This window comes from Gallinula chloropus (genome assembly GCF_964237585.1).
Source record: "Gallinula chloropus genome assembly, chromosome: 23".
Taxonomy (NCBI): domain Eukaryota; kingdom Metazoa; phylum Chordata; class Aves; order Gruiformes; family Rallidae; genus Gallinula; species Gallinula chloropus.
The window spans coordinates 2,338,758-2,353,733 of record NC_140108.1 but is presented as its reverse complement, the minus strand read 5'-3'; the positions used below and the strand labels follow the sequence as shown (position 1 = coordinate 2,353,733).

At 54.6% G+C, this 14,976-nt stretch overlaps 1 protein-coding gene across 1 annotated transcript in view; it reads right to left on the bottom strand.

Moving 5' to 3' along the window:
* Nucleotides 1-4,259: 4,259 nt before the first annotated feature.
* ZBTB40 (zinc finger and BTB domain containing 40) overlaps nt 4,260-14,976 on the bottom strand; it is a gene marked incomplete at its 5' end in the record, with an annotated part of 35,707 nt that continues 24,990 nt past the window's right edge. Inside the window, 8 exons of the mRNA XM_084274668.1 lie at nt 4,260-4,709; nt 5,567-5,736; nt 6,745-6,831; nt 7,713-7,875; nt 8,973-9,187; nt 9,629-9,793; nt 11,078-11,284; nt 11,915-12,325. Coding sequence (XP_084130794.1) covers nt 4,518-4,709; nt 5,567-5,736; nt 6,745-6,831; nt 7,713-7,875; nt 8,973-9,187; nt 9,629-9,793; nt 11,078-11,284; nt 11,915-12,325 — 1,610 coding nt within the window. The 3' untranslated portion in view covers nt 4,260-4,517. The remainder of the gene's footprint in view (nt 4,710-5,566; nt 5,737-6,744; nt 6,832-7,712; nt 7,876-8,972; nt 9,188-9,628; nt 9,794-11,077; nt 11,285-11,914; nt 12,326-14,976) is intronic.

The following is a 14,976-nucleotide window of genomic DNA, read 5'->3' as shown; positions in this document are numbered from 1 at the left end:
CCACTTTATCAGGTATGCTTAAATATGATTAGAAACCTGGGCAGGGCCCCTGCCTTGAGTGACCATAAATGGTGCAGGGAAGGCAGCAAAAGCTGCTGCTCGCTCTGGCTGAAGACCTGAGAAAAGGAATTGCTGGTTTAATGCAGGAAATGAGGAATTGTGGGGACTTACTGCAACCAGGCACTGCAGAGCTGACCCTGCTGGGGGATTAGCAGCATTAACAGGTGCTGGAGAGGCAGCCAAGTCCCCTCCAGTTCTGGGCTCCCTGGGATAAAAAAGACAGGGATCTCCTGGAGAGAGTCCAGAGGGGCTACGGGGATGATGAAGGGCCTGGAGCATCTCCCCTGGGAGGAAAGGCTGAGTGAGCTGGGGCTGTTCAGCCTGGAGAAGAGAAGACTAAGGGGGGACCTGATTAATGTTTATCAATATCTGAAGGATGGGATGCAGGGGGAAATGGGCAGCCCCTTTTCAGTGTCTGTGGGGACAGGACAGGGGGCAATGGCTGCAAGTTGGAGCCCAGGAAGTTCCACAGCAACCTGGGGAAGAACTTTTCCCCAGCGAGGGTGAGGGAGCCCTGGGACAGGCTGCCCAGGGGGTGTGGAGTCTCCATCTCTGGAGAGATTCCAGCCCCGTCTGGACGCCGCCCTGTGCAATATGAGCTGGGGAGCTGCTTTGGCAGGGGGTTGGACCCCAGGAGCTCTCCAGGTCCCTTCCAACCCCTGGGATTCTGGGATCAGCCATCCTGCTCCTGTGTTACCAAAGGTCACCCAGCCCAGCTCCCACCTTGGCTCTCACCATCTGCAGCACAGCCCCGACGTTCCAGGCAGGGAATTCCCTCTGGCTGCTGAAGCGTCTCCTCTCTGCCCTGTGAGATGCTGCTCCAGGTTTGCTGAGCTGGAGGCTGCTGAAAACGCTGTTTCCCTTTTCCAGTGCTTGAATCTGCTGGGGATGTGCTGGAAGCCTGCCAGACCCATAATGAAATCTGCCAAGATGTCAGCGTGGGGGCTGCTGAGGCTCTCCCTGCTCACACAGAGGGTTTCCAGGCTGCTGATACCTACTCTCATCCCCCTCTCCCCCAGGACAAGCTTCAAGCAATGTCTGAGCTCTCCCTGTCCCCTCCACCTCACACTCCTGAGCAAGGCAGCAGCACTTCTGCCCCTAATCACTGATGGGTCAGGTTTAAAAACCCCACAAACACAAACAGATCCCAGACCCCTGAATTTGCATCCATCACCCTGGGGTGTGAAATCACATTCTGCATGGGGAGCTGCCAAGTCAGGGCTGCTGCTGTAACCCTGCCTTTTTCCATGGGATTCTTGGGTCCACAGGACAGACAGTGGGTCAGAAGGAAAGCTGGGCAGAACACTGACACTTCCTGACAGGCACAAGCTGAATCCTGCCCCCTGGATAGCACCAACCAGTGCAGGGAGGTACAGAGATCATGAGCTGATGGGATACAGGATGTCACTCTGGGTTTCCATCAGAGGCATTCTGCCCCTTTTCCAAAAGCATCTGGCACCTGCAACAGGACACAGCCAAGGGCAGGATGGTCCATGCTCCAGCCTGACCTGGCAATAGCTCCTCCACTTCCTCACAGAAGATGGCACCAAGGACAAGAGGGGCACAGGACCCCAAATAACCCAGGGGATCACTCAGCCCCTGTAAGAACACCTGCAAGAATCTCACATTCAGGATTTTTCCTTCCAATCAGTTGCTCCCCATGACCCCCTGCAGCTCCACCTTCCATGCTCCATGGTTTATTTTTTACAGAGGGAAAAAAACCAAAATAGGAATGTGCAGCATGACAAGAAATCACCAGCAACCAGCACAGTCAGTGCTGAGCACACAGGAGCAGGATGTGCCCTGGGAAACACATCTTCCTGCCAGGGAGGACAGAGGTGTGGCTGACACTGCCATCTGCTCTGATGTGCATCTCTCAGCCATCAAGACAGAACCAGAATGGGGGTATCTGAGGGATTATGTCCTCACAATGCAAGAGGAGATGGTTGATGGTCTCTCTACAGCTGCAGAGCTCTTGCTGTGTGTACACTGCTGGCAGGACCGTGCCAAGGGTATGTCCATGAGCTCCACACACAGCTCTTCTGAGTCCAGACAGGTGTGAGATGTTCTCCAGCAGTTCCCCCTCTGCCCTCCTCCTGGCCAAGAGGAGTCCCAGGCATTCTGTAACAGACATTTTACCCTCTCCATAGGTGAGCAGAGCTCAGTTTCAGGCTCTTCTTTAAGTGATGCCCAGGGCTAGGAGTTGTCCTGTCCAGGGCTTGGAGCTGTCCTTCAGCTTGGCAGTGACTCAAGGGCTCTCCATGCCCTCCAGCCCAGGACCTGCACACGGCCTGGGGAGTCGAAGAGGAGCTTCAGCTGAGGTGCAGAAGCACCTGGCCGTTAACACTAATCCTCAAGACCTTGAGCACCATCTCCTGGTCATTCCTGGATTCAGTGGCAAAGCCTGGGGGACAAGCCACACACACACACAACCCAGGAGGAGGAGAAAGGTGGGGAGCCCTTCAAGCCCTGTGCAACACTTCAACAGGGCTGTACATCCACTGCCCCACACAAGCAGCAGGCAGAGCATCAGCTCCCACAGACCAGCTCACCCTTTGCTGTTTGCTCCTCTCTGAGTTGGAACAGCAACAACCAACGACCTCAGCAGCACAACCACCCTGGCACACCCCCTGTGTGACCATCTCTGTGCCAGCAGCCAGCACAAGGTGCTGCTGGACACCCAAACCTGTTCACACCCTGTGCCATGGGCAGTGTGATGGGACAGGGACCACACTGGGGTCTCAGGCTGTGGGGTGCAGGGGGATCACCCCTCTGGATGCAAACAGTGCAGCAGCAGAGTTCAACCTCCTGGCATAAGGGAAAGGAAGATAAATGCTGCTGGTCCCCTCAGAGCCACAGGAACCCTGCATCTCTCTAATTGCACTTCATAATGGATTCAGCAAACCATTAATTATCAGATTAGATTTTAGGAACCCACAGATAAAAAAGCTTTATGAAATTTAGCCTTAAAGGGGCTGCTCTGCTCAGGAAGCTGTTGCACTGTGCTGGCACCAGCCAAGCAACCTCTACAGCAGGTACCCTTCTGGGTCTTTAAAATACCCTCTGCAGAGATAATCTATACCTCAAATGCAGGGAGCTTCTGGGCCAGTCACAATGGGGGGTTTCCCCCAGTCCTTCCCAGTTAGGCTCACCTCAGCCTCTGTCACAGTCAACTGTTGGCATCCCCCTGTCACTCCAGAGATGCAGATGGGTTCTGCCCCTTCATGATCCAATGGCATCAGGGTGCACTGGGCACCAGTATCCACCAGAGCCTTGTACTCCTGTGGGTCTGCTGTGCCAGGCCATGGGATCCACACAGACCAGTAAACCCAGTTACCCCTCTCCTCCACCTGGCTGGAGGCAGGGCCCTTCTATTGCTGCTGATCATATTTGCTGTTCAGTGGTTACATAAAGGACTTGGAGGTCCCTCCAAGAGGGGGTAAGCCTTCCACTTGGTCTAGGGAACTGCCCAGTGGAGACTGGTGCAGCATTCCTCCTGGCAGAACCTCCTTGTGTGAGTGTTTGACCCCACAGCTCATTTGTGCAGCTGGGAAACACGTTTTTCAGGGCCATGTCCCAGTGCCACAGGGAAGCCACAACAGCCACTGCACCCTTCATTAGTGCCACCCCACCCACAGCAGTAATGAGGGGCTTTCAGAGCAGGCACAACTCCTTTGTTCTCAGAGGCACAGCTTCAGCATGTCCTCAGGGAAGGAGAGGGGTGGGAGATCTCAGGGCTCCTCACTGGCAAAGAGGATGCAGATGCCTGTGACCCTTCTTGGTACCAGCCAGCCACAGCAGGAGCACAGAGGGGATCAGACCTGAGCAGTGCAAGGTATCACCTGAACAGCTCCAGAGCCAGTCAGCACAACTCCTAATGAGTCTCTGCTTGAGCAGAGAGCCCCAGATGTCAGCTCTGCACTGAAGGACTTCTCTAGCTGGCTTAACAGGCAGCACAATGGTACAGGGGACAGCAACAGAAGGAACAAAGCAGCCCTTGCCCACCCAGCAGATTAGCTGATACCCCTGAGCACATCACAGACTCAACCATGAGCATCTCCACCCTGAACTCTCAAGGCAGCCTTTTCTTTGGTTTCACATGCTCTGTCCTGCACTGGTCTGCTCTGCCCCACTCTGTTCCCAGCAGTGGAGGAACACACATGAACACATCCAATTCCAGTCTTCTCCTCTGCTGCTTTATTTCTCTTGAGCAGGGAGGGATGAGTGGTCCAGCTCACTCAAGCTGGCAGTGGCTGACTGCAGGGAGACTCACCAGGCCCTTGTGAATGCCTCCAAACCTCTCCTGCCCACGGCCATGCTGTGCTTGCTGCATGCTCTTCCTTTTGCAGCACCACAGGGCTGCTTCCCCTGCACCTCCCAGCTGAGGAACAGCTCCAGAATGAGTCTAAGGGATACCAGGTGCCACACATGGGCACCCAGGCACCCACCACTCACTCTCACTTGGCTTCTTCACAAATCAGAGTGACTTTGTCATCAAACAATTCCTCCATGGTCACTGCCACCAGCTCAGAGCCAGCTTGGCTCACCTGGGATTCGGGCAACGTCACAAAGACCTGAGAGCCAGCGAGTTGGGCCTCATCAAAGGAGATGATGTGCTCTGCTGCTCCTTGCTCTGACGTCTGAATCACCTGTGTGGAAGATGACCTGAGAGTCAGACACTTACAGCACCCCTTTCCCCACAATCACTTTGCTACCCACACCTTTCCTGGCCCCAGCTCTGGCAGGAACACTTAATGTCACCCCAAAAGTCTCCAATTGCAAGAGGTGTCAGACTGATGCCAACCCCCCAACCACACACCCCAACAGTGCAGAAGAGAAGACAGGAGAGGGATTTAAATATTTCTCTCCAGTAAATTGCTGTAATTTAGCTCCACAAGCAGTTGGAGACAATAAATGCTCAGATTATCCACCAGAGGAATGTCAGCCCAGGGAATCTTTGAAAACTGGCTCCCTCATCCAAGGAGATGCTCTTCACTGATGGCTGAAGATACTGAAGAGGAGGAGTCTGGGTTCAAGCCTAGCATCTGGCCTTCAACAAACCAGCTGGGGTAAGTTACCTGAATTTTAACAGCACCTCAGTAACCAGGCACAGGCTGCCTGTCAGTCCCTCCTCCAGAGAGCCTGCCTCACACAAGCACTGTGGCCTGGGGGCTTGCACCCTGAACCCTTCTAAGAAGACAGAGTGGTGAGGGGCTGGAACAGGGAAGGGGGTGGGTGCCCTGTCCCTGGGGGTGTCCAAGGCCAGGTTGGATGGGGCCCTGGGCAACCTTGTGTAGCTCCAGGCCTGGAGGTTGGTGGCCCTGCCTGTGGCAGGGGGGTTGGAGCTCTGTGATCCTTGGGGTCCCTTCCAAACCAGACCAGTCTGGGATTCTAAGGGGGAATTGGGAAGCAAAAGGGGTGACAGGAGCTGCAGGGAAGGTTTGGGAAGAAGGACAGGGAGGATGGATGAACAACCACAGGGGCTATGGCACAGAGCAGCCTTTACCTGCACAATCTGGGCTGTGGTGGCTTGGGAGAAGACCACCTTGGGATGCTCAGCACTGTAGTGCCCCTCCAGCTCGCCCTGGGAGGGGAAGAGCTCCCCACAGAGCTCACAGGTGAAGGTGCTCTCTGTCTGCTTGAAGTGCTCGGTGGTGACGTGGTTCTGCAGAGCCCCTGGGAAGCGGAAGGATGCTGAGCAGTACAAGCAGCGAAAGGGCTGGGAGCCTGTGGGGAGAAGCACTGCCCTGAGCCTGGCCTGTAGTGGCCAGGGCCAGCCCAAGGCCACAGGGACTGCCAAACAGCCAGGGCTGAAATCCACCAGGGACTGAGGGCATGGCACGTCCCTTCTCCTGGCTACACCTCTGCCTGTCCAGCAGTTTGGCTACTCAGGTCAGGTCTGACCAGCTTCCTGCAGCTCTGGTGTTCAGAAACCCAGCTGGTGTGTCTGACAGCAGCTGATCCTTCTCACCAACATCTCTTCTCCCTGTTCCCTTGCACCACCCAACACTGCTCCTTGTTGGCCTGGCTTGTAGCTCCTGACTCAGCTGTTGCAAGCCCATTATCTCCTGCAGGGTCTTTCTCCTCTCAGACAGAGCTGTGTCTAGGTCTTTGCCTCCTCACTCTCCAGGTTGCTGTTGGCTGTCCCCTCCAACACCTCCTGATCTCCCTCCTCTCCTGCTATCCCATGCACAGCCCTAGGAATCCACCTTTCATAGCAGCCTGGCCTGTGAGTTGACTCTGCCCTCATAGCCTTGCTTCAGCTTGTACACTTGCCAAAGGTCCCTTGACATGGTCTTCCCAAGCCACAGCTCCTGTCTTATCTTTCTAGTGATAACCCCCTTGTTTTCCAGTCTCCCACCATCTCTCCCCTTCACAAAGACTCAGGGTTCACTCCCCTGTTTCTCTGTGCTGAGGTCTCTTCACCAGCACTCAGCTCTCTTCTCTCCTGCAACAAGCAAATTCAGATCCCTCCCTGACCCCAGCAGCTCCAGCAGCTTAACAAGCATCTCCCAGCCTCACAAAAACAGGGCTTGTCCAGTTCATCCATATTTTCTGTTTCTTCACACTCTGCTTCCTTACCATGTCCATCTTCACTCTCCCACTTGCAGCTCAGACACCTCTCACTGAGAGGAGCAGTCAGTGCTCACAAGGTAAACATGAACAACAGCAAACACAACAGACCTGAGTGCCTGCACTTCACATGGACCTGCAGAAGAGCCAGCGTGGGGAAGAGCTCCTTGCACGTCTCACACTCCTGGAACTTCACATCTGCAAACCACAGAATCCCAGAGTCACAGGGGTTGGAAGGGACCTGGAGAGCTCCTGGGGTCCAACCCCCTGCCAAAGCAGCTCCCCAGCTCAGATTGCACAGGGCGGCGTCCAGACGGGGCTGGAATCTCTCCAGAGATGGAGACTCCACACCCCCTGGGCAGCCTGTCCCAGGGCTCCCTCACCCTCACTGGGGAAAAGTTCTTCCCCAGGTTGCTGCGGAACTTCCTGTGCTCCAACTTGCAGCCATTGCCCCTTGTCCTGTCCCCACAGACACTGAAAAGGGGCTGCCCATTTCCCCCTGCATCCCATCCTTCAGATATTGATAAACATTAATCAGGTCCCCCCTTAGTCTTCTTTTCTCCAGGCTGAACAGCCCCAGCTCACTCAGCCTTTCCTCACAGGGGAGATGCTCCAGGCCCTTCATCATCCCCATGGCCCCTCTGGACTCTCTCCAGGAGATCCCTGTCTTTTTTATCCCAGGGAGCCCAGAACTGGACACAACACTCCAGGTGGGGCCTGACCAGGGCAGAGCAGAGGGGGAGGATCCCCTCCTGTGACCTGCTGCCCACACTCCTCTTGTGCACTTGAGGTCTCCTACAAGAGACCTGGACCAGAGCTCTGTTTATATCCCAGCAACACCACACATGCACACAGACATAAGGAGCATCTTTGGAAAAAAGGCAGGAAAAGGGAGAACCCAAGAGCAAGTGAGCTGTGAGATGAAGAGATGAGACACACCAGAAGAGACTGCTACAGGATATGAAGAACCTATTCTGATCTGCAGGTACATGGGATGTGCAGCCTTGTCCCAGCAGCTATTGCTGCATCTCTCCCAGCAGTCACCACGTGGTTTTGCTGGCTGCTGAAGGGACTGTTACCTGTGTGCTCTGCCTTGACGTGCTTTCTGTGAGCAGCAGTGCTGGAGAAGGTTTTGTCACAGGAGCTGCACTGCAGGGAGGAGAACTTGGAGGAGCGATGATTCTGAGCTGCAAAAACATCGGGGTGGTGGGTCCGGTTGTGATACCACAACCCTGACAACTGCTGCAACAGAAAGGATCAGATCATGGTTACAATGCAAAGCTGCTCCAGGGGCACCAGGACAGCAAGAAACCATGGGGAAAGCAACAGGACCAGTGGGGCTGTGCTCAGCAGGTGCAGGACCTGCTCATCCTCCCACTGGATAGCAGCTAACAGCTCACTCCTGTTTCTCTGCTGCCCCTGAAGAGTTGACCACTGCTGAACCCTCATCCCAATCTCTGCTGGTTTCCTTTAGGTGTAAATTCTTGTTCCTGTGGAGGAACGTGCTCCCACACACTCCCACTGAGACAGGCTATTTGCAACACCAGGGTTTTTATTCCTACACTTCTTGTGAGCTAGAAGCTTAGGTGAAAGAGATTCCTGAGGGTCCTGATAGGCAGGTACCATAGAATCACAGCATCACAGAATGGTTTGGGTTGGAGGGGATCTTTGAGATCATCTTGTTCCCCCTCCCCCCCCATGGGCAAGGACATCTCCCACTAGACCAGTTGCTCAAAGCCCCATTCAGCCTGGCCTTGAACACTCCTGGGGAGGGGGCATCCACAGCTTCTCTAGGCAACCTGTTCCAGGGCCTCACCACCCTCACAGTGGAAAAATGTCTTCCTTTTATCTAGTGTAAACCTACCCTCTTTAAGTTTATAGCCATTACCCCTCCTCCTATTGCTCCAGGCTCTTGTAAGAAGTCCCTCCCCAGCTTTCCTATAGGCTTCCTTCACACTGCCATAAGGTTGCCCCAAAGCCTTCTCTTCTTCAGGCTGAACATCCCCAACTCTCACAGCCTGTCCTTGTAGGGGAGCTGCTCCAGCCCTCTCATCAGCTTCACAGCCCTCCTCTGGACCCATTCCAAGAGCTCAACGTTCTTCTTACACTGGGGGTTCCAGAACTGGACACAGCACTGCATGGAGGTCTCACCAGTGCAGAACAGAGGGTTAGAATCCTCTCCCTCAACCTGATGAGCAGTCACAGCCCATGTCTCTCCACAGACCCACCTTTTCCCTTCAGACTCTGCCTCCTCTCTGCAACCTTTCCTTCTGCTGACCCTAAAATGCTGCACCCAGCCAGCAGAGACATCCAAACAAGACCAAAGCCTTGCTGCTCACCTGGTAAGCTTTGCCACAGATCTCACAGCTAAAGGGCTTCCCCCCAACATGGGTCACCCTGTGGCGCTCCAGGAGCGACGGGGCGCTGAAGACCTTGGAGCAGGTGGGGCAGGGGTGGTACTCCCGGGAGTGAGCTTGGTGGATGTGCTTGCGGTGCTCCTGCAGAGTGGCAAAGCTCACCCTGCACTTCTTGCAGTCATAGGGATCCTCCATGTCTGCTGACCCCAAAGGGAAGGAGAGCCACAGAGGGAGCAAAGACATCAAAGGGGAAACCAGAAGAATTGAGCATTCACAGAGGGAGAGAAGAAAAGAGAAAGAGGAGAGTGTTACTTTCCAGGCAAAACCCAACACTGGAGCTCTGGCTCTGCAGACAGGTAGTTCTGCTCCAGCTTATCTACTGCTTCCCCCAGTAGGTTTCCAGCATGGGTTTGCTAGAAGCCAGCCCTGCCATTTCATTTGGGATAACCCTACCCAGAGCATCCCATCTTGCACTTCTTGGGAGGGAAGAACCTCTCCACGAGGTCTCCAGCCAGCCCACAGGCACTAGTGAACCTGCATGAGCCTCTGCTGACACGGATGGGCCTGCCACAACCCTGCAGAAGCCATGTCCTGCCAGCTGAGCTGCCCAGGCTGAGGAGACAGCTGTCTATACTCACTGTGGAAGGTCCTCAGGTGGATGGAGAGGCCGTTGGCCTGGCGAAAGCCTTTCCCACACTCCCTGCAGACGTAGGGCTTGTCCCCTGTGTGAGTCCGGACGTGGCGTGACAGCTCGATGGACTGGGCAAACACAGCATCACAGTACTGGCAGGCATACATCTTCCCTGCAGGGACACAGGAGGGGGAAGAGCCTGTACCTAATGGGACAGTTCTGCATGGGCCATGCCCAATTTCCAAGGGAAAAGACTGTAAAGTGGACAGTGGCTTTCTGAGGGTAGCCAGAGCATCTTGGTGCAGGGTCAAGAAAGTCTTACAGGTGCTGGAGTAAAACACACCTGAACAGGGAGGAATAAGTGACTACAGACCTCAGGGATCGAGGTGCTGGAGAGGATGCAGAGAAGGGCAACCAGGCTGATTAGGGGGGTGGAGAACACACCTCTTATGAGGAGAGGCTGAGGGAGCTGGGGCTGTTCAGCCTGGAGAAGAGGAAGGTGAAGGGAGACCTGATTGCTCTCTATTGCTACCTTAAAGGTGGTTGTAGTGAGGCAGGGGTTGGCCTCCTCTTCTCAGTGACTAGCAATAGGACAAAAGTAAATGGTCTAAAGTTGCACCAGGGGAGGTTCAGATTGCAGATTAGGAAAAATTTCTTCACCAAAGGAGTGGTGAAGCATTGGAACAGGCTGCCCAGGGAGGTGGTGGAGTTGCCTTCCCTGGGGGTGTTCAAAAAATGGGTAGACGAGGTGCTTCAGGAGATGCTTTAGAGGTTACAGTGGTGTAGGGCTGATGGTTGGACTTGATGATCTTGAAGGTCTTTTCCAACCTTAATGTTCTATGATCCTATGTGGAGGTACTACACACTTCTGGAGGTACTACACACTTCTGGAGGTACTACACACTGCTGTGTCTCCCACACTGGTGCCACAGTGGGAAGTACACCTAAGTACCAAAGTGCATTTACTACAAACATGGTGATGTGCCTGTGAGCTGGCAGAGGCATGCCTAAGCCCTGGTAGTGCATGGGGCTGAGTGCAGGGGTAGAAGAAGCACTAGCATGAAGCACTATGTGAAATTCAGCCAGAGGGATGGATGGAAGAAAGTGTATTATCCAGAGGGAGAAGATACATCACAGGGACCTAGATGTGAGGGTACAGAGTGGAGCTACTCTGGTGAGAAGCAAGGCAGGCAGAGGAAGACCCCCTTAAAAGAGAGCAAACTGCTAACTGGGTGGACAACTGGAGAACCTAGAGAAGGGGTTGGGGGCAAGGTAGAGTGGGGAACTGCAGGGAAAACCATGTGGGTGAAGGACATCTGGGCACAGCCTGCTGCCAAAGGGCTCCTGAAGGGCTGGGGAAGCAGCCAGAAGGTTGACGGAGGAAGAGGGCACAAAGGGGTAGATGCAGCAAGGAGTGGATGGAGCCCATGGCCAAGCTCCCCTGGAGAAGGCTCACCCTCAGCATGCTTCTTCTTGGTGTGGTAGGCAAGGGCTGAGGCCTGCATGAAGGTCATGAGGCAGTGCTTGCACATGAAGGGCCGGTCACCCGTGTGCAGCCGCAGGTGGTTCTTCAGCGTGGAGTTGGCCGCGAACTTGGCTCCACACTCCTGGCAGGAGAAGGGCTTCTCATCAAAGTGCTCTGTCAGCTTGTGGTACTGCATCCCTGGGGAGGCACACAGGACACCAAGGTGGCATTGGTCAATCTCTGTCTGACCCTGCTGCACAAGCACCACTCTACCCAGCCTGGAGGTCCACCAGCCCACCCACAGCACCAAGGTGGCATTGGGGGGACCCAGCACCAGCCCTGTCTGACCCTGCTGCAGAAGCACCACTTTAACCAGCCTGGAAGTCCACCAGCCCACCCACAGCACCAGGGGTCCACCAGTGTCCTCTGTCCCACCTGAGACACTGGGGGTCCACTGGCATCCTCCAGCCTGGAGCTCCACCAGGATCTTGGGAGCTGCCATGGGGATGGCAAAGGGACTCAACTCCTCTAACTCCTTCTGCTAAAGCAGTCACAGAACTGGAACAGTTGGATTATTTTTGGAAGCATTTAAATTTGCCCGTAGCCCCACTTTTCCTTGATAAGCCACGTGGAAAAGCAATTAGGGGAGAACTAATCAGAAAGCTGTTGTGCTCAGTGGGGCAGGAGAAATGAGCTGAGCTGCATCTCTCACACACGGTGCTCCCACAGCTGCAGGGAGAGGAGGAGATTTCAGACCATCACTTGATTACATTGTCCAGCCTTCTGTCCAAACACCTCTGGCTCTCACCCTGCTCCCACCAGCCCTACCTGAGGCATGAGCAAACTGTCGGCCACAGATGTCACAGGCCACAGGGAGCCGCTTCTTCTTCTTCCTCTTGGCCACCCCCACCACGCCGTGGGCTTCCAGCTGATGCTTCTCCAGCTCCTTCTTCGTTGATCTGACCTCACTGCACTCCTTGCACTGGATTTGCTTTCCCCTGGCCACCCTACAACGTTTCACGTGCACCTTCAGGCGGCAGTAGAAGTGGAAGGTCTTATCACAGGCTTTGCAGACAAAACTTTTCTTAGCAGAAGCTTTTTCTTGGGCTTCCTGTGGCTCCTTGGCTCTGGCACAGCCTGGCTTGTCCTCATCTTTGTCCAGAGCTTCAACTTGGGATTCGCTGTTCACCTTCCACTTCCTGATCCCAGGTTTCTCCCCAGTTCCCTCTGTTAAGAAACCTGCAGAAACAGCAATTCCTGTTAGAGTGGTGACCAGTAGAACTGGGATCCAGTCCCTTAGTCTCCCATCTCCTGAATGCTCCTACACAGACAGTTGGTGCTGTGCAGCAGTAACAGACACACAATGGACATGCTGCCTCATCACAGCAATGGCACATGGCTTGGCCCAAAAGCAGGACCATGTGTGGAGCCAAAGCATGGGAGAGTGGTCCTTGAATTTCTCCACCCATACATACCAGGGTCAGTGTGATGTGGCAAGAGCCAGGGCCCCATTTCCAGAGAGCTTCTCAAACAGGAACAGCTGTTGCTTTCAAACAACTGCCTCCTGCTCAGACATGTGAAGTTAGGACTGTGCTTAAACATTTGGAAGATCTGAGCCTCAGTTATGATACCATCTAAGTCTGCCATTGAGGGTGGATAGCCAGCCAGTAACAACAAGAAATCTCAGGAATGCTTCCCAAATGCAGGAACACTGAGCTGCCATCCAGAGAGACCTGGACAGGCTGGAGAGCTGGGCAGGGAGAAACCAGATGAGGTTCAACAAAAGCAAGTGGAGAGTCTGGCACCTGGGAAGGAATAACTGCTGGAGTCAGGACAGGCTGGGGGTGACCTGCTGGAGAGGAGCTCTGTGGAGAAGGACCTGGGGGTGCTGGTAGATGACAGGGTGGCCATGAGCCAGCAGTGTGCCCTGGGGGCTGAGAGAGACAATGGGATCCTGGGGGCATCAAGAGGAGTGTGGCCAGCAGGTCACAGGAGGGGATCCTCCCCCTCTGCTCTGCCCTCCTCAGGCCCCACCTGGAGTGTTGTGTCCAGTTCTGGGCTCCCTGGGATAAAACAGACAGGGATCTCCTGGAGAGAGTCCAGAGGGGCTACGGGGATGATGAAGGGCCTGGAGCATCTCCCCTGTGAGGAAAGGCTGAGTGAGCTGGGGCTGTTCAGCCTGGAGAAAAGAAGACTAAGGGGGGACCTGATTAATGTTTATCAATATCTGAAGGATGGGATGCAGGGGGAAATGGGCAGCCCCTTTTCAGTGTCTGTGGGGACAGGACAAGGGGCAATGGCTGCAAGTTGGAGCACAGGGAGTTCCACAGCACCATGGGGAAGAACTTTTCCCCAGTGAGGGTGAGGGAGCCCTGGGACAGGCTGCCCAGGGGGTGTGGAGTCTCCATCTCTGGAGAGATTCCAGCCCTGTCTGGACGCTGCCCTGTGCAATATGAGCTGGGGAGCTGCTTTGGCAGGGGGTTGGACCCCAGGAGCTCTCCAGGCCCCTTCCAACCCCTGGGATTCTGGTATTCAGAGTGCTCTGTGGGAAAGGACTCAGGTTGGAGTTCTTGGAGGACTGTCTGCCGTGGGTGGGACCCCAGGGGGAGGGTACCAGATAATCTTGGTACAACCTTTACGTGTCTTCTGCTTAGGGCCCTGAGGTATTCTAAATCACTCATGACATTCACGTCTTACAAAGCCAGATGCTTTTCTGAGTCCCTGTAGCACCATCATCTCAAAAAGCACAAGCTGGAAAATTCACCAAGGATCATGTCCTGGTTTCAGCTGGCCCAGACCCCACCTGCAGCCCATGGAGAGGCCCCATGCTGGAGTGGGGGGAGACATGGAAGACGCTGAGACCTGCCCATGGAGAGAGACAGAGACCCAGAGATGAGCAAGAGGCCCACACCGGAGCAGGTTTGCTGGGGGGGGGCTTGTGGCCCTGTGGAAGGCCAGGCTGGAGCAGTCTGGGCCTGAGAGAGACATTCTGTGATTTATGGCTGCACCCAGAGCAGTGACCCACACTGGGGCAGCTGGGGAAGAGCTGAAGCCCCATGGGAAAGGACTGGCTGGAGAAGTCTGTGGAAGACTGTCTGCCCTGGGTGGGACCCCACGGTGCAGCTGGGGAAGGGGGTGAGGAATCCCCCCCTGGCTAAGAAGGAGACCATCTTGTGAGGAACTAACCAAGACCCCCAGTCCCTGCCCCTCCCTGAGCCACAATGAGGGGGGAGAAGAGAGCAAAATCCTGACTGAAGTGCAGCCTGCTGAGAAGGGAGGGGTGGGAGGAGGAGCTTTAAGATCTGGTCACACTTCTCACCCGACTCTGGTGTCACTGGGGGGATGTATCTGCAGAGTAATAAATGAGATGCTTTTTTTTTGGATTTTTAGTCCATGTTGAGTCTGTTCTGCCCCTGACTCTGTGGAATGATCTCTCCCTGGCCTTATCTCCACTCCTGAGCCTCTCAGTATCTCTTTTCTCCCCTGCCCAGCTGAAAAGGGCAGTGACAAAGCAGCTTTGGTGGGCATCTGGCCTCCAGCCAGGGTCAAACCACCACATCCTATTAAACTGTCTATCTCAAACCACAGGATTGTCCCAGTCTCCTCCCCACTCCCTTGTCAAAAGGAATGTGCAAGCAGCTGCCTGGTGCTCAGTTACTGTCTGGGGTTAAACCACAACAGAAAAGACCCACAGGAAATGTGTGTATGGAAGAAATCAAAATACAAACAGATCTATTTGGCTTCTTTGCTATAATGAGACCCACACAACTGTGTGGCCATGGAAACCAGTGCAGATTTCTTTTGCCAATGCAGAGGAAATTCAGCCTGTGCCTGCAAAGCTTCATTTCTGCCTTTCTCACTACAGGGACAGCTCTGCAAAGCGTGCTCCT